At 58.6% G+C, this 24,284-nt stretch overlaps 1 protein-coding gene across 1 annotated transcript in view; it reads right to left on the reverse strand.

The window, feature by feature from the left end:
* ADAM33 (ADAM metallopeptidase domain 33) overlaps positions 1-24,284 on the reverse strand; it is an 86,004-nt gene that overhangs the window by 37,833 nt on the left and 23,887 nt on the right. The window contains exon 4 of the mRNA XM_039542060.1: positions 12,922-12,998. Within this exon, the coding sequence (XP_039397994.1) occupies positions 12,922-12,998 (77 nt within the window). The remainder of the gene's footprint in view (positions 1-12,921; positions 12,999-24,284) is intronic.

Raw genomic sequence — 24,284 nt, forward strand, 5'->3', positions numbered from 1 at the left:
AAAATTGTCAGAGCCTCAGAAAAAAACCAAGATCCTAGTTTTGGGTGGGGAAAGGGGGCCTGGGGTTCGGCTCACTGCCCGTCTCTGTTACCGGCAGGGCAGAGGGAGGGGCGTGTGTGCAGGACCCAGCCCCACGCTGACAAAGCAGCCTGCAGGAGCGGCAGGATGATCCAGGCAGAAGGATGGTCCAGTGCTTAGAGCACTAGCTAGGCCCTGGGAGACGTGGGTTCATTGCCCGGCTTTGCCACAGACTTCCCGGGTGACCCTGGGCAAGTCACCTCGCCTCACCTGCAAAGGGAGGCGTGAGGCTAAAGCCTGTAAAGACCGAGGCCCTGAGATACTACAGTGACAGCGGCCTTCTAAGCCCCTAAGCCAGAAGACGCTGGTTCTGAGAAGCAGCGACCTCCCCGCCCCCCGCCCCAGTGAGTCACTTTCCCACAGCTGTCTGCGATCTCTCAGCAGCCCTGCTGCCAAGCTCTGCAACTGCCACCCCGCAGCCCAGTGCTGACAAACGGCTTCCTGCTGTTTGGACGGACGACAAGTCTCAGGAACAGAGACAGAACGTGTCTAAACCCCAGCGCGAAGGCAGCGTTTGCCTCTTTCGGGGGGCTCCAGGAGCAAAGTGAGGGGGGTTAGACTGCAATGACCCCCACTGGAAGTGGGAGAGCAAAGCTGGCCAAGTTCCTCCCCTTGCAGCCTATAAGCCAGAGCTCTGAACCTGGAGCGGAGCCAGCCAGGGTGGTCCAAGGGGGAGCACGGTCGGAGGAATGGGATGAGCTTGAGCAAAATTGCTAATGGTGCAGCATGTTAGCCTGGGGAATCATCTCTCCAGGACATGGTGGCCCCATCTCATAGGGCACTTAGACGAGGCTGCAGAATATGCTCTGATGCGCCACACTGCTCTGGCCACAGCACTATCATCCTGCAGGACCCCCAAGGGGTACACAAGCTCTGCACATGTGGACCCACATACTCGAGCAGTGGAATCCATCCCTTGAGCGCTATAGTCTCTGCTTCCGTTCCAGAAACGCCCTCTAGTCCTCCTGGCGTTGAAGGAAACCTTGGCAATGTAACCCAATGCAGTGATGCCTGCCTGAGTGTGCAGAGAGCCTGAAACCAACGCAGAGGTGTGAACTGAGAGCCGAAGAGGGCAGTCTGAATATTAACCTTGTGAGCTATTTCACCACCCATCAGTTTGGCAGAAACATCCAGCTACTGTGCTTCACCCACAATCCCAAACTGCCTCTCCAGGTGTCAAAAGCCCCATCTGCCTCTCAGCTAGTGACCCAAACCTCCAGCATCTCTCCAGCCATTTCTGGGATGCAGCCACACATGGTCCATGGAAAAGTCTCTGGCATCCAAAGCTGCAGCTGTGGGGACAATGAATGAGCTGAATTCAGCATCAGGATGAATGACCCAGGAGCTGCTGTGCTGATCACAATGAATTTTCATATCTCAAACATCTGGATTTGAATTGAAACAAAACCGCTGCAGAATTGAGGGCTCTTGCCACAGAATTCAGCTTACTGCTGAGTACATGGGGCCTTGGCCTGGCCCCAAACACACACAAATTACATTAGTCACCTCTGAAATGCAGCCACCTCTGGGGGAGCCGGGACATGGTCAGCCAGACAGGGGGCAGCTCGCCGGAAGCCCTGCAGGATTTCCAGCGTGCAGCGAGAACGGCCATGGTTAAGATCTCCTCTGAAAGAGCCACGCAGAGCCATTGGCACAGAACCCTGCTTGTCTACGAGGTCGGAGACGGCTGGCTCTTCAGGGGGCTGAATGTATGTTTCCCAGGAATCCACGGAGCTGGAATCTCCTGCTTGGGCCAATGAGTCATTCCCTCTGGCTCAGGGGGAACTTTCATGCACTGGCTGGAATCGGGGAGACAGCCCTCTCCAGGCCAGGGATTCAGATGCAAGATGCCGACGGACGCCCGTCCTCTCCTGGGCGCGCTGGCAGGAGGATGCTCGCTGCACCCATCCCGAAGATGGGGGAGGACACGGCCTGGAGAGACCAGCGTACCCCTCGGGCAGCAGGCAGGGCAAGGGGCAGCAGGCTGGAATTGAGGCACATGCTAGGAAAAGGCTCCAACATGCAAGAGCAATTGGGCATTGGGGAGGCAGCGGAGAAGCCCCGGCTATGGAGGCCAGAGAGCAGGGGGAGAGGCACGGAGCAGCGCTCCGCGGTGCCGGGGTCTGGCCCGAGTGTCCCTTTCCAGGCCCTCCCGGCGGGCTCCTGCGTGTGTGTGGTGACAGCCATCAGCCCACGGGCAGCGCTGTGAGCAGCGACCATTGTACAGTAACAGGGGACGGAAGACAAGAGGCGACCATCACGTTGTGATGGGAAACGTGAACCCAGAGCGCGCGTCTCCTGGCCTGCTCCATTCATCCCCTTCCCCCGGTAGCATCCACTCCTCTCCTTCGCCTCTGCTCCCCATCCTTCCTCTCCCAGCCCCTGCCTCTCCTACCGTTGGCCTGGGCCCTTCCCTCTGCTCTGACAGGCTGGGACCAACGCCCCGGTGCTCCCCAAGGATGGCAGGGAGCTGAGCTCTCACGAGTCACAACCACGAGGCCACATCCCCAGCGAGTTCCCATCCAGACAGTCCCGTGCCCAGATACCACGGTGCTGGGCACCCGGGACACATCCGAACGAGGATGACGCTATTTAAGGACCCGATCCCACAAAGTGAGCTCAGTGATAGCTGAGGGGGCTCAGCACCTTGCAGGATCAGACCCTGAGGGCGAGATCCCCAGCGGGTGTAAATCAGCACGGTTCCACTGAAGTCAAGGGAGCTGCACCGATTCACATCGGCTGAAGACCACGCCCTAAATACGCAGGTTACTTCCAGGCCCATGGGCCCCACCTGGTCTATTTTACACCACAGTAAAAGAGGGAAAAGCAGATGGAGAAAAAACAAACAGCAGCAAAAAATAGCAGCCAACACTTTCCCTCTCTCCTGGTTTCTTATTTTGCAACCAGCTGAACCGTAACATGTACTTGTGGGTTCTGGGACCACCCACTCCTCGCCCGCCCCACCCCCGCCTGGGCCAATCCGCTGGCACTGACACAGCTGTGGTTTCCCACCTCCTGGCAATTAAAAAGGAGCTAAAACAATCGGGCAGCGTGACCTTTAGTGCCCCAGGAGGCCACGCTCTGCGCTCGTTGGTGGAGCACTGGAGTAACTCCACGGGCTTCGGTTACTGCAGCTTTACCCTGGTGTAACTGGAGCAGAGGTCAGTGCAGAGCGTGGGGGCGAGATCTGAACAAAGACTATTGCATGGCGACAGGACGTCTGCCATCAAAAAGGACGTGACGTTCTTCACCAACTGGCCACGAGCGCCCCACCAAAATGCAGCCACCTCTGGGGTTGAGGGCAGCAGAGAAGGGGGGCATTTTGGCCGAGTACAGCAAAGCAAACCCCTATGGTTATGAAAGTTCCTTGAGATCTTTAATGCCCCCAGGACCCACCTGATATTCTTTAGGACCTTTACTCTCCCTCCCCTTTCACCCACGGGGGCCAGGGCCCATCCCCAAAACCATGGGGATGTCCGATCTCCTGGGATCCATCCCACTTCCTGTCCCTCTGACTCGCAGGACAATTAAACAGTCCCAGACTTGTGCTGGATATCACAACACTGTGAGCACTCCAGGGGGAATGAGCTGGTACATGCAGTGCTCTGCGGGTGCCTGGCATTTAAAGCCAAGCCCCCGCCACCAAGACCGCTCAGGGTCACAATCCCGTTCGGCAGGGAAAGAATTAAGAACCACCACTGCCAGGATCCCACTCCACGGCACCTCTGCCCAGCGCAGGAGATCGCTAGATGTATGGCGATCCCTCATCCTAGCCCTGGGAAAGCAGCACTAGTGACCACGGCTGGACAGTGCTTAGCTCTGGAGTTCCCAGTAAGAACTCCGCAGCTACAGCTGCCACCAGCCGCCCATTATCCCATCAGACAGTCCAAGCCACTCTGATCACGAGCAACGTCGCTTGAGCTCTTTCCCCGGGACACATGATCCTTGAAAGGCCCTTCAAGCTCTATGGGGTAATTATCCTGTGTCCTCCGACATCACCCATCCTGCAAAGCTCTCAAGCCACGGTACAACGAATGAAGGCTCGGGGACTCGGAGGGAGCATGATTATCCACTGCACAGACTGGCGAGCCGAGGCGCAGAGACACGAGAACACATGAAGCTAAGGGCACAAAGTGACTCAGTGGCAAAGGCCAGGAAGAGAACTCAGAATTCTCACTTCCCAGCGGTCTGCTCTAGCCACTGGATAATACTGCCTGCGATTGCAACAGGTCCGCACTACAGACCGAATCTACGGCCTTCAGCACCTGAGGCCTCAACCTCCCGAGCTAAAGGAGTAGCTCCATTAGCCTGTAGCAGTAGAAAGCTGTTAGGACACTGAGCAAGCGAGCTACACAAGGTGTATAAATCATTAATGGGCTTTAATTCATTCACCTATTATAACACTAATGGCCAAACGCTACAAAAGCTGCTTTGAAAAGTCGATGCAATATAGACATCCATCCCTCTCTATGGCCTGGCAGCCCTGAGAGGGAAGGGACGGGGTGATCTGTTTACAATGAAGTAATTTATCTGAGGCCAGCTCCTGAGAGGATTTGACCTCTGGGCTCCTGAATGAGGGGCGTGGCTGCACTGGTGCAAATGAGATATTGTTTCCACAACCACTTCCACAGCGTTTAGCCGCTGGGTTGCAGTGTGCGAAGTGGGCTGCCAGAGGACTGGCTGAATTACCTGCAACAGGGTCCTGCCTCTGCAAAGAGACCTTTTCCCATTGCAATCAAAATGGGAAGCTTTTCAACCGCGAGCTTTCCCTCATGTTGTTCTGGCAAACAGCATCTTAGAAAGATAAAACGGGGGAGGTGAGAGGGCTACTTAGGATGGGATTCAATCCCCTAATTTTCCCTTGCTCAAGGAGAATCAAAACTATTTAAAAAAAATATTAATTAAAAGGTTTACAATTCCAGATCAGGAATGTGTACATGGCAGATCGATGATCCCCAGCTAGTGTAAATTGATCTTGACCCATCAAAGTCACTGCCACTGTGTTGATTTAAACCTGCATGGCCCAAGAACTGCACCCGCACTTAAAACAAGCTGGCAAAGTCCGTTCATCTTCTACTTCCCCCGCCAGGGCTCAGCATCTCCCTTTCGCTCGCTGATGAGGTCACAGCTTCCTCTGTGGTTTGAAGAGCAAAGGAAGCTGGCAGGTTTGGTAGCAGAGATGCAGATCCAGGAACTCAAGTCAAGAGGCGGGGCGGCTCTAGGAATCCCACCGCCCCAAGCAAGGCCGCGGGGCGTACTCTGGCGGTCGCCGGTCCCGCGGCGCCGTGGGACCTCTTGCAGACATGCCTGCGGGAGGTCCACCCGAGCCGCGAGACCAGCTAACCCTCCGCAGTCATGACTGCGGAAGGTCCGCCGGAGCCGGCTGCCGCCCTGCCGGCAAAATGCCGCCCCAAGCGTGCGCTTGGCGCGCTGGGGTCTGGAGCCGGCCCTGTCAAGAGGGACACCTCGGGGTCACTTTTACTATCTCCGGATATAGAAAACGGGGGGGCTGGATGGGGGAAATGAGGCTACACATGTTACAGGCCAACAGCCCCAAGCCAGCTCCTCCTTGCTCTTATCGGGTCTGATCCAAAGCACTTGGAAGTCAATAGGAGTCTTTCCACTGACTTCCGATCAGACCCATGGTGTTATCAGAAGCCCTTAAAGCGGGGGTGGGGGAAGGGCACACACATATATCTTTGTAGTGTTTCGGATAGACAAACCCCTCACCCCCATGCTCACAACTCTCTGCAACAGCCTTCTGCATACAGTATCAGCAAGGTCTGAACCTGGGACGTTCACCACCACAGCACAGACCTCCACCACTTGAGCTAAAGGAACAGTCCCTTTAGCCAGCAGCAGTAGTAAGCTGTTGTCGCCTACAGGACCAGTGGTAGAAGGAGAAGTGACACACCCCTTCCCAGAGTGCTGTGCCATTGCCCCTTCATGAATGCAAATACACGCATGGTCTCATGCTCCTCCCTCCCTGCTCCCAGGGATGCCAGCACCTTTTCACACACCTTACGTGTGTGAGCACACACACTCTTGCACACCCAACTCCCTGCTCGCACAGCCATGCTTTCTTCCCTGCAGGGAAACTCTGCTGCTCTCTGCTCAGAGCCAGCATCATTACTCATCAGACTGCTTCAGCGGTCAGCATTTTTCAACAAAAGCGAGCTCTGGTTTCCTTCTGGCTTGTCCCTCGCTACCCAAAGCAGCCAGACAGCCGCAAACGAGCCTGGCTTCCCAACGTTTACGGCCCGATGCTAACAAGGGAAGAATGGGAGGGCTGGCAAACAGGGTTCATCAAATTAAGCCAGAATGAAATTTAAACCGGTCTCCACGCACCGCTCGCTCTCTCTGCTTACAAACTGTGCATGCTGTAATAAGAGGAGTGGGGGAGATGCATGAGACTGCTTTTTATCTCCTACCACATCACAGACATGGGTCAGGGTTACAAAAGTTACACCCCACGTCAGAACCAAGGCCAGTACCCACTGCCTCCCGGCACCCCAGTTATATACATAAACGTTCCCTGGTGTGTGTCACATGCCTCGTACTGCATCGGGCTACAGAAGTGGGGACCTGTGTTAAAACTGGGGTTTTACTGACCTTAACATCCAAATAACCAAACACAGCTTGCACAACGCCCCACATTCGCTCAGTCTCCCCGGGGCCTCCTCTTCCCGGGGCCACGCTGTGCTTCCCCACTGTGTCCCCTCTAACCTCTTGGGCAGAGCTCCTGACCCGGTTTAGGGGTCGGCCTGCAAGGGACAGGATGCTGAGAAACGTAACTCTGGTGTTCCACTGTGAGTGCTACATGCGCAAAGCAAGCGCGAAGCCCGAGTTTAGCCAGAAGCCAGTATTGGATGCAGGCGAGGGCGGCCCCACTCCGCATAGAACTAGACTAAACTCCCCCTGCACTCACTGCCCCGGAAGGCATCGCCCTGCAGGCGAGAACCCTCCATCAGTGGGGGCCCCACAAGCTGCCTCAATGCCCTGCTGCTTCCCGGCGGCAGTGACGTGCCAACACGGGTGCACCCGCAGCAAACCCCAGGCCAGCCTCAGGCTGTTCGGGAGCTGACAGAGAGAAACCCAAGGCAGCCGCCTGGCTGTGCCGAAGTCCCCGCCTCGGCAGAGTGCACCCAGCTGCACGTGGTGCTAGTGAAAACCCTGCAGATTCAAACCCTGTCTAGCTACAAACCACGCATGATCGTGGCTACTCACATCAGCACCAATCAAAGGCTGATGAGTTTGAGTTACTCAGGTCGGGTGAGAGGATCACAAGGGGCCCTCCCCTCGCCGGCCAGGCCTGAGGATCCAACACACCAAGGAAGGGGCCACAGAACAAAGGGCCCAGCCGGGCCGGGGTCAGATTTCACGAACGGGCCTGCAAATGGCTTTCCCAGACTTTCGCCCAGGCAGCCAGATGGGAGGTGACAGCGGGTCCAGCCGGACGTGAGAGGCGGCGGCCCGGACGAAGGCCGCTACGTAGGAACTGGGCCTGCTCCTCCTGCCGCTGACACCAGCGTAAATCCGGAGCAGCTCCACTGAGGTCAGAGGATACACGCCGGTGGAAGAGCAGAACCAGAGAGAGGAGAATCAGGGCTAAGCGTGAGCCAGACCCTCCGCGGGTGTGAAATCGGCAAAGATCCACTGACACCAGAGCAAAGAGAGAAGAGCCAGAGACTCCCTGAAATCCACTGGGATGTTGCTATTGATTTAACATGGAAGGAGCTCGGAGGCCACCATGATGGGCAGCCGCGCAGAACCCTAAGACGGCCAAACAGACCAATTCACACCAGCTGGGGATCTGGCTTGTCGCACTGCGCAAGGGGAGGCACAGGCCTTGGTACGACGTCGTGCCTTCCTGGCCGACGACAAGCCCAGACTGCGACGAGGTGCAGGGGCACGAATGCGTCCTGCGCCCGCCCTGGCCAGGGGGAAGGTACCGCCCCAGAAGTCCTCGCCCAGATCAAACCCAGCGATTAGGAAAAGACAAAGGAATGAGCACAGGCCCCTGCTACGATTATTATGCCTGAAGCATTCACTCTTTTCCCCGGTCTCTCTCTCCTTGGTTACTTTGGAGAGCGTGTGTTTCTTCATTTCATTTGGTTTCCAAAATCAAGTCTACCCTCCAAATACTTCCTGCCCGGGTCTGGCTCCAAGCTAAATACGATGTGTAGCAGGGCTGCTGGCGGGAAAGGGCTGCAGTCTCTTCTCTTGCTGTTTTTCTGATCCGCGCGGACACAGCGTGTAGAAGAAATAACATTCCAGATCCCTGGCACAAGGAGGGTTTCAGGCCAGAGGGCGCGGCCCAGGCTACGGAGAAAGGATGCTGCTAGCACCAGCGCAAATCCAAACCAGCTCCGAGCAGAGGAGATGCAGCGACACAGACGGGCCGGCCCCATTAACGCTGGAGCTGAGTGCAAACAAGCACACGGGAGAGTCACGTCACGTCAGGCAGACACTGGCTGCTGGGAGCGTCACCAGGATTTTCCCCACGTGGTCCTGCCTTTGCTGGTGTGATCTCACCCGCACCAGGAGGGGACCCAGAACAGCAGGGGGGCTTCTAAGCACCTAGCCCTGGTCTAACAGTCCCACTCCACTGGGGGCCCCGCGAGGCACTTCTGAAAATCCCACCACGTGGCATCTTGAAACGCTACCCGGGGCCTTCATGCTGCCACTCTGGTGAGCTGGCCTCATGGCTGGCTGACAGTGCAACGCAGAGACCAGTCCATGCTGCTCGGCCCTGCCACAAACCACAAACTCCACCCTTCCCTGCCGGCCCTGCTGAACGTGCCCAAAACCTCCTTAGTCTGTCTGCTCATTACGCATCCCGCGCCTGCCCGATGCGGCTGGGATCCAGTGCAGAGGAACGAGATGCTGCACAGGAAAGGCTATTGAGGCAGCATTTCCAAAGAGAGCCAGAAATCCCAGAGGAAACGCCTTTTCCCGGGAGATTTCTAGTCCACTAGCCAGACCTAACAGCCTGGGCGAACGCTCAGAGATGCCGGGGAAAGGTCTGCACATCAGTGCAATACACTTCAGCTGCTGCGCGGATTCCTGGGTGTCTAGCTGCAAGGACCCTCCAGATCTGCATCCATCACTGTTTAGGACCAGAGGGCGATGGAGAGTCTTGCGTTAGCTAAGGGGTGGGGGCCGAGGGAGGGGTGGGTGTGGGACATGGAAAAGAGAGAGATTAAATCCCAGCGCGAGATGCACAGCTCCCCAGCTGGCTCGGGGAGGTTGCTATCGGCAGGAAGCTCACAGGGTTGGTACTTCCCTTGCAGGACAGAAGAGCCAGGGCAGGGTACTAGTGACTCAATAGGGGAAGGTGAAATCGCCCCGTTCACACGCACAGGGCCCAGGAGACGACAGTGCCGCAGCCGGCCCGGAACCCCGCCCTGGGAAACGCCCACCTCGCTCCCACGGCCCAAACGGGGGCCGACTCGCTCTTCAGGGAGAACGTTCTACCTGCTTCACGGCAATCGGGCGGGAGGCCTGGGACCAAAGTCCTGCGGCCTCTTCCACGGGGACCCAGGGGCGACAGGCCTTGGAATTCCGCCATGGGGAGACGCCTCGGGAGCATCAGACCGGTGCTGGGGACGCTGGCGGTGACTCGCCCCTCTGGGTGTCAGTGAGGCAGGAGAGAACATCGGCCAAGCGCTAAGCCCTGAGGGCAGCTCCTGGTGGAAACCAGAGAAGGAAAAGCCCCGGTCCGGCTGTGGAGCAATGCGGGTGATTCCTCACAGCCTGGCGTCCCGTGTTTGGCTGGTCTAGTTTTAAACACTCCCAGCGATGGAGCGTCCGTCACGGCCCTCGGGCAGGCTGTCTCCCAGCCTAGCAGGCAAGCGGTTTGTGGTGCTGGGACAGAACGTGCTCTCCCGGACTGCTCAGATCCACACCGAGACTGCATTGCACACGAGGTCAGAGCTTCCTTTGGTTAATTACGCCCCCAAGCAACGCCCCCACTCACTCCTCTCGGCGTGCACTGCAGCCACCCCCACGACCCCAGGAGCAGCCTGAGCGCTGCAAAGGAAAGCGCCCAGGCACCCAGCGAGGTCTTATCCTCCCTACTGCTCTAATACTAGTTAGTGAAAGGCATCACTTGAGCTTTTGACCGGCGGCCATTGCAGGGAGTAAGTGGCTTCCCATTCCCGTTTACAGCTCGGGAAAGGCGGACGCAGGGGCCGTGGCTTAGATCACCCGGTATGTCCATGCGGCTGGAGGGAGCTGGATTCCAGCTAGCACAGGTGGCAGCAGCAGCAAAGAGAGAGCGGGTTAGTGAGCCGAGTACGTACTCGGGGTCTGTGCCAGGTCAGAGCTGCCCACTCGGAAACCTGAGCTGTGCTGCTTCCACTGCTCTTGTACCCGCGCCAGCTGGATTCCTGCCAGGATGAGACTCCAGACCCCTGCATGCCCAGGCCCGTGGTCTCGAACCACTGGACCACAATTTTTCAGGACATCCTTCTCCCCATCCCCCAGCTCGGTCTCTCTGCCCCAACCCTAATGTTATGTCTTACTCTCCTTATTCCAGCTTCCCTCACTGTATTTCATCCCACATGCGCTACTTCTGCTGCTGCAGCGTGTCCCTTGCCCTCTTCCCAGGCCAAGATACCACCGAGCATCAGAAAACTTCATGCTTCAGGGCACAGGCTGATGGCCTGCCGGGTCAGGAAGGAATGCCTCCTTCAGCCCACCCCGCTCCATGCAGAGCAACAAATCGTATTTGACGGGAAGAGTCTGCCCTCCATTGAAGCCACAGGTATTGGCCACTGTTGCAGGTGGGATCCTGGACCCACACAGGTGGATGCAGGGTCTGGACCAGGTAGGCAGTAAGAGGGAGGCTAGATGGATGAAAGGTCAGTGTGGCAGGCAGTTGGATACCACGTTAGGGCTCAGGATGGGGCAGAGAGATAACAAGACTCCTTGGCCCAGGGATCAGATCCAGTGCCCCGGGGGGTGGCAGGGCCAGGCCGGTTTGTGCACCAGGAGGTGGCAAGCTGGCAGGGGCCAGGCCGGTTCGTGCACCGGGGAGGGGACAGGCTGGCGGGGGGGGGCCAGGCCAGTTCGGGCGTCGGGGAGGGGCCAGGCTGGCGGGGGGGCCAGGCCGGTTCAGGCGTCGGGCGGTGGGATATGGAACCAGATGGCCCAATTCAGCACAGCAGTTCTTACCGCTTCTCTGCTCCCTTCACCACTCCGCTTCTCTCACTCCCTTCCTGCTCACCAGACCCACATCCTTCTCTCTGGGCTTCTCCTCCCCCCATCTCTCACCCTAGGCCCCTCCCCGGGCCTCTTTCACCGCTTGAGGTAACTGATCTTTCACGGCTTTGCTGCTGCATTCAGGAGGGAAGCTGAAAACAGTCTCTCTGGCCTGAACTTTCACTGGTTTCACGCCCTGCCCGGGCACAGCCCATCTGCAAACAAATCCCTGTCCCAGCGGGGCCCCCGGCACCACTGCCCGCCAGCGAGAGCCCCAGGAGCCTGGCAGCCTCTGGCTGCTGAAACCCAAACAGTCTGGCCGACTCTCCCCCGCCGAGCTCCATGCAGAGTCCAAAGAGCTCAGCTTTCATCAGCGGGCAACTCGTCACGACTGCCCCTCACCAGTGACTCAGCTGGCACAGGGGAGCACTGGGTCAGAGGGGGACAGGGAACGGAGTCACTGGGACGCTCTCAGGGCCATAGACTGGCAGGGGAAGCCAGCTCTGCACAGGAGGAAGAAGGGGTGTGTGATTACAGCACTGACTGGGACTCCAGGGACCTCAGTTCAAATCCCTGCTCTGCCACAGAGCGGTCCCTGCTCCCCCTCGGCAAGTCAGTCACTTAGCCTCCCTGTGCCTCAGTTCCCCCAGTGGTGCACTAGGGCTACCAGCACTGCCCTCCCCTGCTGGGAGGCGAACTTCACTGAGACGAGCCGGGCCCGCAGACACTACAGTGATTTCCGTGGTGCACCCAGCAAGGGGTTAATGGTTTCACAGCTTTTTTGAATTCCAAAACAGCAGGGGGAAGGAAATCAATCAAAGCAGATGGCTTCTGAGAGACCCTACAATAACAAGCCATGGTGCTCAGCCCCTTCCCTGCAAACAATCCTGTAAAAACAAACCAGTGTGGACGGATGAACAACCCTGCAGCAACAACGGACAGCACACAGCCCAGCCCCCACAAACACCCTGAGAAGAACCGACAGGCCAGCCCTCACACACACCCCGACACTACCAAAGCAACCCGCCGCTTAGGAACCTCTGCATTCCGGTTGTGATTCACCGAGAAACCACGGCGAGCCGGCAGCGGCTCCCTAGCCCAACACACGCAAGTCGCCCACTGTCTCCCGGGCGAGTGCGGCTTGCCTGAGAGCGGGCACGCGCCCGTGTGTCTGCGCGGGCCCCTGGGAGAGGAGGTGTCTAGGAACGCCCAGACCCCCCGACAGCGTGTCGTCGTTCACACCCAGCACCAACGAAGCGTAACATGCCACCAAATCCAGCTCACACTGGCTCCCGCTGTGCGAATGACTGCGCCGGGGACAGGGCAACGACGCCCCTGGCACGTGTTTGCACCGGCGCTGCAGGGAGGGAGTGCGCCAGGCAAGAGGCATGTTCCAGGCTGGCAGGGGAAGGAGGGAGGGAGCCGATGGGCAGCTGAACCAGGGATCAGACAGTCGACAACGTTGGTGGCTGAGCGGCGACACAAGGGCGTGACAATCCATGAGAGCATCACTGAGACGATTCCTTGCACGGCCAGGTGGTCCACGCAGACACCCCCACCCCGGACGCCCCTGGACACCTGCTGCACGCATCCAGCGCCAACCCTGCAGAGGCCCCGTGTCCCAGGGTGGATACTTACTGGTTCCTTTCCAGTGCCAGGATGAGCTCCCTGCCCTCAGCAGTCACGGCCACATCCCCTCTGGCGGGCGCTGGCACCTGTGGAAGGAGAGCAAGGGAGGAATCGGGTCACAAGGGAAAGCCGGGGAGACATGGCAAATCGCTGCACAGCTCTGCCCCTGCTGCCAGCTCCCCCGCAGGCCAGGAGATCTGCAGGGTGGAGAAATCAGGGAACGGGCCACGCCCAGCCCCCCTCGTGTAACAAACCCTCCTGCAACAGCCAACGAGCAGATCAGCCCCGCACCTGGGGAGGTGGGACTAGAACCCTGCTCCACCCGCTGCAAAAATGCAGGCCCCGCCGGCCCGAGCTAACAGAGCTCTCCACAGGGCGAGCGCCGGCACCAGTACTAGGCCCCGTAGCCTCTCGGGGCCTACCCTGAGACAGGGATCTGATCGAACGTGGGTTCCTCCCGGAGCAGGGCCAGTCGCCGGGGTCCCTAGACAGCGGCCTGGCCTCTCCCGGGAAGGGGAGGAGGCGGCTCTGGTGCTGGGAGTGTTACGAGCACTGGAGAAGGGATGGGGTCTCAGCCCAGGGGATCACGACTGCCCACCCCACCCCGCCATCCTGTGTTCCCAGGGGATGGGCTGGCTGACTTCACAGGCCTTCCCCTCACGCCTCTGAACCCCCCGGCTGGGCTGGCCCCGCTCCGGTGTTTGGCAGCAGCCGCTCTCTGATTGCCTGTACACGCTGCCTCTGCTGGCTCCTCTCTGCCCCTAGCCCAGCTTCCAGATGGGCAGCATGCCGGGCCTCCAGAAAGCAGGGGAAGGGCTGGTACCCTCCCTGTGCCTCCATCCCGGTGACGCTGCTCCTCACTCCATCCCAGATGCCAAACTCGTCCTTAACGCAGCTCTACCTCCATAACGCTGCCAGGATCTGGGCTCTGGCGCCCCTGAAATCCCTGCTTGGGTCCTCGCCGCTTCCCACCTGGACACCTGAACCCCCTCCCCGCCGTCGTTCTCCAGCGCCTGCTCCCTCAGGCCAGGGAAGCCTGTTCTCAGGCCGTCGCTCCCCCAGCCCAAATCCAGCTCAAAACCCCCCTTATGGATTTGCTTCGCTCACTGGACCTCTGACCTCACACCTGCCCCTCGCTCTGCACCTCCCTCTCACGGCTCCCGACAGGGGCCCGTCACATCGCAGTAGGGAGCCCAGGGCAGCCGGGTCCACAGGGCGGTTAGCACACGGCCAGGAGGTGCGCAGGATGCTCACGCCCAGGCTTGCCACGTGCTGACGTACCGTGTAGACAGGCCGGTGAAGTGGATCCAGTGCTGGTGCAAGGTGTTGCCCAGAAAGTCCTGGCGAGTGAGGCCCTCGGCGTAGTCACAGAGCAGGGGCAGCCCAAGCCACCCCGGAGGGACCAGTTCTCTGGGCGAAGGGAGACTCCCAGCTCCGGGGTCTCTGAGTCTGCCAGCTCTCAAGGAGGTGCCCTGGGAATGGGACGGAAACCTGCCGCCGCCTTTCACAGAGCCCCCCAGACAGCGGTCACATGGGGACAACTTCCCAGTGGCGAGCGACCTGATGGGTGGTGGGGTCGATACCACACTCCAGCCTCAGGCTATAAAGGAAAGTTCAATTCATTGTCCCTGCCCGGGGCATTATCGGTCTTGAGGGGCCTTCCGCTGATGCCTAAATGCTGCATGAACACAGTCCAGCTCCTCCCTCCAGGAACAAAACCACCCTATTGGGTTTAGCTGGGATATCTTAACTATCCGAAGGCAGCCGGACACCCCTCCAGGGCTGGGGCTCAAAAGGGAGCTCTGGGGGGCTTTGGGGGCCCTGAATTCGACAGCAGCACCGGGGGAACATGGAATTTTCACACCAGTGGAAAACGAGAGACAAAGAACATCTGAGCAGTGGATGCAGAGACACGCCTGCACGCGAGAATGAATTGGAAACATCCCCAGGAATACACAGCGGGACGAGACGGGAAACCCGCCCCAGATCGGAAAAGGGGCATCTCTTCCCCACGGACAAAAATAGTTCTTAGTGTTTGCTCTGCAGTAACACCAACCACAATCCAGGCCCAGCTGTGCTAGGAAGAGACCACCTCTGCCCCAAAGAACTGAACTGAAAGCGGCCACGGTTATTACCCTGCCGGGCAGATGGGGACCTGAGGCAGAGATACTAGGGGCCTGTCCAAGGTCGCACAGGGAATCGACCCCAGTCTCTAAAAGTCACAGTCCAACTCCCTAACCACTAGGCCAGCCTTCCTCCCAGAAAACTGAATTCCAGCCCTGAGTAAAATATCCCCTGTCCCCAGGAGCTAAGAGGCCCATCCTGGGGTGGGACAGGACATCACAGCTACAAGCCAGCCAGCAATGCCTTGGCGCTGGCCCCATTCCAACCCATGCTGGCTAGCGATTGTCAGCCCACAGGGTAAGAACCCAGGGGACCGTGGCAATTTTTACAAGCAGGAGAGGAATCCAAGTGGTAAGCTCACACCAGAGACTCCCGGCAGCCAGCGTGGGAGCCAGCAGCTCTGCTCCCTGGGCCCTGCTACAGCTGGAGAGCAGGGAGGACAACCTCCCCTCCCCACTCCACAAAGAGCTCTTCCTCTCAACCTATAGCTCTCACTTTTATCGCCCATCCCTCCAAGCTCCGCCACTTCCCTCCTCCCCCTTCTCCTCCCCACCAGCTCGGCCTCCCACGTCTTGAGACCTGCGCTTGATTTTGCATTGCACAGCCACCGACACCAGTGCAAAGTGATCGTGAAACAGCCCCCGGCGCTTTGCACTGGTGTAAACGGCGGCATGGCACAATGGAGAGCTGGACCCTTGCTCTTCATTTCCTTCCCTTTCTCTACACCTTGACGGCTCCCTCCAGCTGGTCTGCCAGCTGTCCCGGCAGGGCCCAGCATCCCGGTCTCCTCAGGCTGGGATCCGAGCCCTGCACTCGGGTGACTGCAAGGTTTGTCATGCCAGGGCAGGGGAATAAATAGAAATCTCAGCTCCTGGGCACTGCGTAACACACAGCTGTTAAAAATACCAGGTGCAAGGGGAGGAAATCATTGATTCAGCTTCCCCAGGACGCTACAGGCTCCTGGGCTGGCCCCGCAGTTCAGGGCCTTGTCCACACAAGAAGCTCTGGCACAGATCCCATCGGAGCCAGCCCTGCTTCACACCAGGGCGGCTCCATCTCCATGGGGGCTTGGCACTAGGGTACAAATCCTTGACATAACAGCAGCTCTGCCTGGCTAGGAGCAGCCCTTCCCCCCATACCCGCATGCTCTGTGGGCTGGGGCCACTGGCTAAAAACAAAACTCTCTGAAACAAGCCTCACGCCCAGCAACCCGGTGACACAGACTGGTGTCCAGTACCCCACCCCGTGGGACCAATACTTCAACGTACTGCCTTGGACTCCAACTGGGGCAGTCATGGGATTTCAAGCTGCCCATACGGCTCCTGCATCTTGCTAGAACCAGCAATTCCTGCCCATGCACCGCGGCCCCGGGATCACCGTGCTGCAGGAAAGTGTCCAGGCAATGGGGGAGATTCAGCTCATCCGCTGGGAAAAGCAGCCAAACGCAGAGTCTCTGACACAGACCCGGGGCGGGAACGAAGCGCGTGCGTTCGCCCGTCGTGTCCCTGCATCCTGCATTTGTCTGATGATTGGCCAGTGCTCTGCCAGGTGCAGCTGATCACCGAACAGATCAGAGAGAAATATCCCATGCAAACTCCATCGTCGGGTGCTGAAGTGACTCCAAAAACTCCCACCGCCTGTGCCAGGGGCAGACACACCGGGAGGGGGGGACTTGTCGCGGGCTCCCCCATTCTGTCTCCGCTCTAAAGCGCTCCTCTCCCTGGTGGCAGTGAGTAACAGAGAGGAGTGCAGCATTTCTCCAGGCCTCCGCTACGCTGCCAGAGGGGAGCCGGGAACTGGCCGCAGGCATAGGGCGACCACCTTTTCAAAAGGCAAAAAGGGGGACGCAGGCCCCGCCCCCTCATTGGCCCCACCCCTGACCCCACCTCTTCCCAAGGCCCCGCCCAACTCCCCCTAATACCCCTGCCCCCCCCCCCCCCCAAACCAGAGTCGGGTCATGGTAAGAGCTGCTCAGGGAACCTGGGCCACAGTAGAGGTCCAGACCCTCCACCTGCCCTGGGTGGGGGGCAGGGTGCCTGAGAGCAGCCCCCAGTCCACGCCCCTGCCCCCCATGGCACGCCACCAGGGCCAGTGGAGGGTCTGGGCTCCCCACAGCAGCCTGGGCTCCCTGCCTGGCTCTGGCTTCCAGGCTGGCTGGAGGTGAGGCCTTGGGGGAAGAGGAGGAGCAGGGGCGGCGGGGGGAGGGGGGGACGGGGTGCTAAGGTCCAGGTGGTCACCCTATCTGGGCACCAAGTGAATCTAACAGGGGGGATTGTGGGAGCTTGGCCCCACTTCTCCCACAATTCCTCAGGGTTCCAGGCAGCATCCTACAATCTGCACCCAAGACTGCCGAAGGGAATAAGCCCAGGGGCAGTGCAAGGTACCCTGGGATACCCACCCACGATGCAGCACGGTGCCGGGCAGAGCCGTGGCCCCAAAGACAACGCGACTCACACCAAGCCGAGCGCCACCATGCGAGTGCCCCCACTCGGCGGGCTTGCATCAGCCAGAGCTGCGCAGTGTGTGCACAAGGCCCGGAAAGCTGGATCCGTTTCTCTGTCTCTCTCTCTGGGCGTGGGTCTCGATCTCTGTTTACGTCTCTCCCTGATGTTACTGACTCTGTTTATGTCTCTCCTGCAATCCGACCCCCCTTTCTGCTCCTCCCAACAGACAACGGTTTAACATTTCCCTTCGGCAAACAAGGCCCTTGCAAGCCAAACGACACATTGAGTCAGGCTCCCGTTTCCCAGCAAAACTGCTGTCATTCCAGAGCCATGTGCTTATCGGCAGAGCAGAGGGAGAGCCCCGGGCGGGCTGCCAGCCCCTCCGAGCCAGAACATCCTTCCAGGGCCCACTGCGAGGCGTGGTGTTTTGCCATTGTTTAGACACATGGATTAACGGGACCATCCTGATCATCTGGTGCGACCTCCCTCACAAGCCAGGCCTGAGAAAGGCACCCAGCGATCCCAGCCCGGAGCAATCCCAGCCAGCTGCTTCATGGGAAGGAGTTTCTGGAGTTTGCAAAGGTAACAAAGCTTTTGGCCCCACTCAGTCTCCGTGGCTCATGCCATCTCTGGCCTCTGCGGAGACTGCTCCCGAGTGGCAGAGCTCACTGGAGCACCTGTGCACGAGGAAGTCAGCTACAGCCCACCACCTACTGCCAGGCAGCCACTTCTAGACTCCTCTACTCTACTGGGACTGGCAGGGGCCCTTGGCCTCTCACCCTACCCGTGAGGGGTCCTCACAATGGAGGAGGAGAGAGGCTTTGTCTCCTTTGGGAGAACTGCCTGTGGGTAGAGAATCATAGAATCACAGGACTGGAAGGGACCTTGAGAGGTCATCTAGTCCAGTCCCCTGCACTCAAGGCAGGACTAAGTATTATCTAGACCATCCCTGACAGGTGTTTGTCTAACCTGCTCTTAAAAATCCCCAATGATGGAGATTCCACCACCTCCCTAGGCAATTTATTCCAGTGCTTAACCACTCTGACCGTTACGAAGTTTTTCCTAATATCCAACCTAAACCTACCTTCCTGCAATTTAAACGCATCACTTCTTGTCCTAGCCTCAGAAGTTAACGAGAACAATATTTCTCCCTCCTCCCTGTAACAACCTTTTATGTACTTGAAAATTGTTACCATGTCCCGTCTCAGTCTTCTCTTCTCCAGACTAAACACCACCAATTTTTTCCAGTCATCCCTCGCAGGTCATGTTTTCTAGACCTTTAATAATTTTTGTTGTTCTTCTCTGGAATGTCTCCAATTTGTCCACATCTTTCCTGAAATGCGGCACCCAGAACTGGACACAATACTCCAGTTGAGGCCTAATCAGCGAGGAGTAGAACAGAAGAATTACTTCTCGTGTCTTGCTTACAACACTCCTGCTAATGATGTTCGCTTTTTTGCAGCAGTGTTACACTGTTGACGCATATTTAGCTTGTGGTCCACTATGACCCCCAGATCCCTTTCCGCTGTGCTCCTTCCTAGGCAGTCTAGAGAACATTTGCAATGAAGCCCTGGGTGCCAAGCAGGGCGATGTGGTCTTCAGAGATCCACATAGCTTCCATCCCCATAGAACAGCCACTGCTCAGAGCTGGCTGCCGGGCCGGACTGCAGAGACACTTGGTATGGGGAGGCTCTCGTGAGAGCAAGACTTAGACAAGCAAATACGGCTCTCCCTAGACACTGCGTATCCCTCCGAGAATTGCCCCATTGGTACAGGGCCGTTCTCACCCCTGCTTTGCTCATAAAGGGTCCCACCTCACACTCAAGACGCAGGCAGCACCGCAGCCAGGAGGGACTCTGCATGGACAAGAAAGAACCAGCCGTCAGAGCGAAATCCACTCCCAATGAAGGGCTTTGCCTTCCCATCTCTTTGGTCACCACGCACGCTGGTTGAAACTCAGGACGCAAGACGAGTGAGAGGAACTGCCACATCTTCGCCCCAATTCAAGGGCCCACCCACGTCCAGTGACAACCGTTCCCCTCTTTAATCAGCCAGCACCTGTCGATCACAGACAGCCCCAGCTCCCGGGATAAAGCAGACCCCCAGCCTTGCCCTTGGGAAGCCCAGAGACCTCAGACTCTGACTCGGGAACCCGCAAAGCCCTGGGTTCAAATCCAGGCCAGCAGTGACTAGGAACGGTCACCAGCTGAGGGCTCTTTGGTGGCCTGGGAGGTGAAAAAGCCACACCCACAAGTGGGGCTAATTACGGGCAGCCCCTACAGGGAGGTAACGAAGCAACCTGGCCGTGGTCTCTATGCCAGGGCAAGGAAGCTGGTGCTGCCCCAGCAGAGGGCTCCAGGCTGCCAGACCAGCAATGCTAAACCCATAGGCCACACACCCAAGAGGCAGCGGTGGGATCTGCAGGCTCCACCTCCCTATCGAGGCTGCAGTTTGTTCCTTATTGTGCAACTTTCGGTGTCGCCTGCAGGGCTCCAGGCCGGCTGGGTAGGGACAGGGCTCTCCTCATGGAAGGCACAAATCTGCTCTGAGTAGCCCAATCCAGAGACAACACACTAAGGAACGAAGCTGTGGAGATTCAGGCACGCCGGGGACTGGGCCCCTGGTACATCATGTTCGCTAGGGCCCCACCCCCTCCCATTTCACCTCAGTTACAGACATTTGCCGGGGGCGGGGGGGGCTGAGCTTGGGTTTCTGGTACAATTGCCCCCCTCCCCTCTCAGCAGCCCTGGCCTAAGTGGTTTAGGAGCCTGATGCCCTGTGTGTGGCTCAAAAGCTGGTCTCTCTCACCACCAGAAGTTGGTCCAATAAGAGATTCCCTCTCCCGCCTCGTCTCACTGAAAGTCAGAGGCACAAGCGGCGACTGGGTGCCAGACTCCACCCGAACACCATTTGTACCTCTGAAAAACCTCCCCCCCCCCCCCCAAGTGCCTGAATTCCTTGTGAAAGGCGCCAAACTGCCACAGAACACAGGAGCCATTGAGGATCTGGGCCGCTGTGCTAAGCACTTGTGAAAATGGCGCCCCCCACGCCCCCCCCGGCTTCTCCCCGCCTCAGCTCCCATCCGCACAGTGGGGATCCCAGCACTGCCCTGCCTCGCAGGGGAGCCAGCAGGAGAAACACATGAAAGACGGAGGGGCTTGGCCTCTATACACACCTATGGTGGCAGCATGGGGCAGGGAACACGTGAGGGTGCCTTGAAACTGCCAGGCGGGATGTCGCACCAGTCCCGCTCCCACCACAAGAAGATCTTCCCAGCTCCAAAAAAAGGAGACCAGAGCAGACAGGAAAAAAATCCACCCATTTCCCTGGGAGTCCCTTAGTCATTCCCAAAACACGGCCGCTCAGCTCCCCACGCCAGCCGGGCGCAGCGCTGCAGTGATTTCATGGGGAGGGGGGCAGGGAAGCAGAGGGTCTCTCTCCCTTGGCGATGCTGGGAATGGGCTGTATTTTTAGAACGTGATCTTATATGAACAGTCCTGCCTTGGCCAAGTATGGTCTGTGCGTTTTTCTGTCCAATTCCCTTTTACCCCCCAGTTGGGTCCCAGTTCTCCCCCCCTTCTTCCTACCTCCCTCCCCCTCAAATCCCTCTTTGCTTTCCCCTTCCCCAGCACCCTGAGTGGAGTTTGGATCCTTCAAATTCCCCAGCAATTACATTCGTGTGTTTGCATAAGCACATTGTTGGCAGGATGCTCTTGTCAAACTGAATGCTTAAAGGGCCATGCTCACAAAGCTGCCTCTCCCCCTCCACATCCCCTCTTCCCCACCCCCACCCCAGAGCTTGGCAGAGAAGGTGGTTAAGGCCTGGAGCTAGTATGCTGGTGATGCCAAACTCCCCGTGTGAGCATGAGAAAGGGAATTCCTCTCTCTGGGCCTCAGTTTCCCCTTCTGGGCCTTGGGACTGGTGAGCTTGGAGGTATTGGGATGCGAAGGGCCGAGGGGCACTCCCAAAGGAAGATTACAGTCTCCTCTGGCGGCACACAGGGAACCGCTCTCTGCCTGCTCAGTCCATCTAGTCCCGTGGGGCTGGAGTCTGCTCCTGCGAAGCCGACAGAAGAGCTTCGTTGCCCGCAGTGGAGCAGGATTCGGCCCTTATCCGCTGCATGCCGCAGCCAGCCAGCCCCGACTGTCCAACGGCCTTTGAAGGGCTTCCCCAAACCCTCGCTGAACAGAGAGAGAGATTGGGAAAGAACAGGGGGAGGTCAGCAGGGAGCCCTGCAACACTGAGGTGGCCCCTTTAAACCCAGCTGCCCCTGCACTTCTGGTGCCGAGTGAGGAGAGGGACCCAGGCAGGCCCCCCTGCCAGCCAGATGGACTTACAGGTCCCTGCGGGAGACGACAGATTCAAGCCCAGCAGATGTCAACTCCCCCCAGGATTTTTAGTTCACCCGGGAGATGGTTATCACAAGATGCCCATGGAAATGGCAGGACGGGACTGAGGAGTGGAGGCGGCAGTGGGGTCCGTCCATGTGTTACAGGAGCCGTAGGGCCGGCTGGCGAGGGCTCCTGGGCAGCCAGCATCGCCCAGCAGAGAGGAGGGAGTGGCGGGCTCTGCCGGCAGCCCCAGAGCCCCACAACCCAGCGCACCGGCTTATCCACGGGAAATAGAGGCGGAACTTGCCTTTAAGCAACCAGCCAAGGGCACCATCCCCGACCTGGGCGGGCTGAGTCAGACACAGGAAGCTGCTGCCCGCAACAGCGGCAGCTCAGAGTCCTTGCCCGATTCACAGCTTCTGCACCTGGCACAGACCGGGGGCGGGGGAGCAAAGGTGGCTTTAAGCCCCATATGCCCCTGCCCAGGTAATTTATGCTCTCTGCCTCCAGGGGGAGTGGAAATAGCTCAAGTGCCCTGCACACCAGCTAGCCACCCCCACTCTTGGCACACCCGACACTGGGGGCCTGGCTGATGCAGAGCCAGGGGGTGGCTGTGTCTGGGGTCTCACTTCCACCCCCTTCACGGTGCCAGAGTGTAACCAGCCACAGACCCTCCCCCAGCGGCCCCAGCAGCAGACAGAACCAGTCTCCCCTGCCAGGTTTCTAGTCCTGGGGCTTCTCCGATAGGGGTCAAAGCTCAGAAACCGAGGGAGCGCTAAGGCTCCCACCCATAATGGGCATAACTGCGCCACCCTGGGAATTCCTCGCTGAACTGGGCGCATGCCCTGGAGCATGAGGATTGACAGCCTGTATCTCAGCTAGCGGCAGGTGGATGCTCCTCTGCATCACAGCAAAGCCATTCGCCTCCAGCATACCTTGCAGCAGTGAGCCCCTCCCGCCAGCTGTCATCTGCTGCAAGACAATTCCCAGCCATGCAGCCCGAGGGGCTTAAGGAGACGCTGGCATTTCCATCACTGCAGAGGCTAGAAGCAAACGGGGGAATCTTCTCTGCCCACGGCGCCTGCAAAGGGTCCTGTCTGGGGACACTCTGCGCAAGACTCCAGCTCCAACAGCCCGTCCAAAATCCGTCAGCGGCGGCGAAGTTCACAGCAGCTGGGGCAGGAGCCACGATGGCTGAGACCGAGCCCCGGCGGGTGGAATTCGAGAGTATTTTTCTTTTTCAGTCTGCTGATCAGAAAAACCGCAGAGCTGTTGCTGGAGGAGCCAAGGCCAAAGCCTTTTGTTTTCCTTTGAGGGGAAACGATCTTTGGTTCTCCGCAGTCTGTGGCCTCGCCCAGGCCGCCTGCACCGTCGCTGCACAGCTCACAACACCAAACCTAAGAGCAACTGGCGGCCCTGCCCAGAGGCACCAGCTCAGGCAGCGCCAAAGCGCCAGTGAGCTCCGCGGCTGCTGGGTGCCGTGGGAGCTATGGAGAAATCAACCCCCTTCTGCCCGCATGGACGGCATGTGGAAGTGATAACGCATGGCAAGACGGGTGGGTCTAGTTCCTGTCTGCAGCCTGGAACGCAGAGCTATCAAGGCAAGTTCCGCAGAGACAATCCTGCTGGCTGCAAGCTGGAATTCTCAGCTGGAACGTCACGCGGATGAGCGAGCTCGTTGTATGGCTCCCGGTGACATGCATCCACCACCACCCCACAACCCCCAGAAAGGACAGCCCAGAGATTGGGGCACTAGTCTGGGAGACTCGCACAATTCCCTGCTCGACCGCGGGCCCACGGTCAGGAAGTCATTCAGGCCCAGCTCCTCCAAGTCATGGAGGTATTTCCTGGATTTCAGTGCAAGTTAGGAGCCTAAACACCTCGGATGATCGGGGTGTTAGGCTCCCCGTTCCATGGGGACAATGGTACTGCCCTACCTCACAAGGGCGTGGGGAGGGTAAATACATTAAGGTTTGGGGGGTGCTCAGATACATGCCCTCCCCCGAGTGCCGCAGTAAGTACCTATATCCCAGACAGAAGCAGGACAACGCGCCGGCGCCTGATTGTGCATTGCCCTGTTCCTAGTCCAGGCCCTGCCCCCCTTCCCAGTCACAATGGCGGCAGGTCCCACCCGCTGGGCACCGGCCTTCCAAGCAGCGCCGGGCACAGGGGAGCCTGGATTCGGCAACCTGTGCCGAGGGAACCTGCCCAGGGAGGATCTGGAAGAGGCTGCCGGTAAAATCCACCCGCATGCAACGGACGTCCTCCCTTACACAAGGTTTCTGGAGCTCGTCTCCTTGCGTCGACAGGTGTCTTGGCTGGTGCAGCACTCGGGCCCGAGGGGCCGGCAGAGAGCAGGGCTGCTGGGGCAGAGCGGGGCCGACCCTGCTGTTGCGTTTGGGGGAAAACAGCCCAGCACCTTTTAAAATGACTCAGAACCAACAATGAATCCTTTAAGGCGGGACCGTTTCT

This window comes from Mauremys reevesii, linkage group 5, assembly GCF_016161935.1.
Source record: "Mauremys reevesii isolate NIE-2019 linkage group 5, ASM1616193v1, whole genome shotgun sequence".
Classification (NCBI taxonomy): Eukaryota; Metazoa; Chordata; order Testudines; family Geoemydidae; genus Mauremys; species Mauremys reevesii.